Raw genomic sequence first — 2,748 nt, 5'->3', positions numbered from 1 at the left:
CCCAGGCCCTGATGGGTTCACCTATGGCTTCTTCAAGCCTGCCTTGGAAATTATTGGCAGTGATTTCATTGCTACTGTAAGGTACTTCTTCCAAACATCTTGTTTGCAACATGCATTTAATGCTACTACCTTAGTTCTGGTCCCTAAGTCCTTAAATGCATGTTTGGCTAAAGAATTTAGGTCTATCTCTTGTTGTTCAGTGATCTACAAAACTATCACTATAATACTTTTTAACAGGCTTATTCCTTACTTCCCTGGTATGATTTCTCATAACCAGTCTGCCTTTGTCAAAGGAAGGTATATAGTTGATAATACCCTTCTAGCTCAGGAGATAGTGAAAGAATACTCTATGAAGAGTCTTTCTCCTATATGTGCAATCAAAATTGATCTATAAAAGGCTTTTGACTCTGTCAATTGGTCCTTCTTGCTTTCTATTTTTGAGGCCATGGGGCTTCCCTCTGTGTTCTGCAATTGGATCAAAGTTTGTATTATTACCCCTATGTTCTCGGTTTGTTTCAATAGAAGCTTGGTGGGTTTCTTTAAAGGGGCAAGGGGTATTAGACAAGGGGATCCTTTATCCCCTTATCTTTTTGTCATTGTGATTAACGTTCTGTCCTCTCTTTTGAATGCTGCTGCCAAACAAAAAAATTTCAGATTTCATCCAAAATGTAAGAGACTCTCCCTCACTCATCTTTGCTTTACAGATGACTTACTAGTGTTCTGTCATGGTTCCTTTGAATCTATTTTGGGTGTTCTGAGCACCTTGGAGAATTTTTATGAATTATCTGATCTTAAGTTGAATGCAATGAAGACTGAACTTTATGCTCGCGGCTTGAACGATAGCACTCTTAATCTAATTCAGTCAGTTATTGGGTTTAGGGTGGCACATATCCCAGTTAGGTATCTCGGGGTACCCCTGGTTACTCGTAAACTCACTAGTAAGGATTGTGTTGCTCTTTTGGAGAGAATTAAAGTAGAGCTTAGTCAATGGTCCACTAAGAAACTTAGTTTTGGTGGAAGATTGCAACTTGTTAAGACTGTCCTCTTCAGTATCTTTAACTACTGGAGCAGGCAACTCATTCTCCCTAAGGGGATTATTAAGGACATAGAGAGGATTTGCATGCGTTTTTTCTGGAAAGGTTGTGACTCCCCTGCTAAAGGAGCACATGTGGGTTGGAGCCAGATTTGTTCACTAAAATCAGAGAGGGGCCTGGGACTTAGAGGCCTAGCTCTTTGGAATAAAACCTATTGCTTGTTGCTTATTAAAAATATTCTGGCTAACAATGACTCTCTTTGGATTGCATGAGTACTATTTTAAAAATGCAAATTTTTGGGATGTTGATTGTAAAAGCCACTTCAGCTGGATTATGAAGAAGCTGCTGGGGCTAAGAGAAGAGGCAAGGAGGTTGTTTTCTCCTGGTACTATCTGGTACCACATTAAAGGAAGATGGATTTGGGACGACATTAGCGTCAGCAGGGAGAAGGTTAATTGGCACAGAATCGTTTGGTTCCCTGTTCATATACCCAAGTTCTCCCTTATCTCGTGGATGGTCTTCCTCAACAGATTTCCTACTAAGGATAGGCTGGCTCGATTTGGTTTGATTACGGAAACTGATTGTGTTGTGTGTGGATCTGGTCTAGAATCCCGTGACCATCTCTTTACAGGTTATTTCTTTGCTAAGGAAGTCTGGAGGACTATCTTAGCTTCATGTGGGATTCGTTATGACATGCAAAGCTGGGATGAATGTCTTAGCTGGTTGGTTGTGAACTTGAAAGGTAAATCCCTCCGAGTGCAAATTCTCAAGCTTGCTTGGACTGGTTTCCTGTACTACATTTGGGAAGAGCGTAACCATAGGTGTTTTAGGGGACATTCTCGTTCAGCTGGCACAGTTGTATATAGGATTAAAGAGGCTGTAAAGATCAAGTTGTATAGGAATTGTATACATAGAATTGATGATGCTAATAGGTTTATGTTCACTAACTGGGGTCTGATCTAGTACGTTGATTGTTTCTTTGTAGCAGCTATGTTGCTTTCATTTTGGATGAAATATAAATTACTTATCCAAAAAAAATAAACCCGTTAAGATGAAAAAGATTTACAGGATTTTTGGAGGACTTGATACGAAGAAGAATATCGCTAGATTTTCATCGGATGAAGCACTAATCAAATTTTCATGCTTGTTCGGTGGAAGATCCAATCCTCTACCTTTAAATCTTTTCTTGTTGCTATCTCTGGAGTCTCCCATGATTTTCCTCGAACACTTAACTTTGATATTTGTTGTCCCTGTGAACTCCCCCCACACTACAACAAAACAAGTTTTTAGCGGCGTTTTTAAGCGTTGCTAAATTCTTTCCCAATGCCAGTAAAAGTGCCAAAAAAAATAGCCACTAAAACCAGTGCCGCAACATTTAGCGGTGTTTATGAATAGAAAACACCACAAAAGGTCAAGCTCTATAGAGGTTTTTTTCTTAAAAACGTAGCTAATTAACTTGTCTTTAGTGGCATTTACTTTCTAAAATGCCACTATATGTTATGATATTTAGCGTCGTTTATGGTAAAAACATCGCTATTAACTATTTATATAGTGGCTTTTTTACAAAACCACAAATGTGTACACTATTAGTGGCGTTTCCTTCACAAAACGCCGCGAAAGAACCTGACTTCTAGTGGGTTTTATTTACAAACGCTGCTATGGTTAACTGATTTTGCATATATTATTTTCTACTCTATATTACCCAAATTTAATA

General features: G+C 38.7%; 1 protein-coding gene across 1 annotated transcript; it reads left to right on the top strand.

Moving 5' to 3' along the window:
* Positions 1 to 1,367: 1,367 nt before the first annotated feature.
* On the top strand, positions 1,368 to 1,997 carry LOC120200761. Its single transcript, XM_039201514.1, has one exon. The coding sequence runs from the start codon at positions 1,368 to 1,370 to the stop codon at positions 1,995 to 1,997; it is 630 nt and encodes a 209-aa protein (XP_039057445.1).
* The last annotated feature ends 751 nt before the right edge of the window (positions 1,998 to 2,748 follow it).

The sequence above is a fragment of the Hibiscus syriacus genome, unplaced genomic scaffold (genome assembly GCF_006381635.1).
Source record: "Hibiscus syriacus cultivar Baekdansim isolate YM2019G1 unplaced genomic scaffold, ASM638163v2 tig00006570_pilon, whole genome shotgun sequence".
Lineage (NCBI taxonomy): Eukaryota > Viridiplantae > Streptophyta > Magnoliopsida > Malvales > Malvaceae > Hibiscus > Hibiscus syriacus.
This window is presented reverse-complemented; position numbering and strand designations above follow the sequence as displayed.

Coding starts and splice junctions, on each gene's coding strand:
- LOC120200761 (XM_039201514.1), top strand. CDS start 1,368: ATGAAGAAGCTGCTGGGGCTAAGAGAAGAGGCAAGGAGGTTGTTTTCT.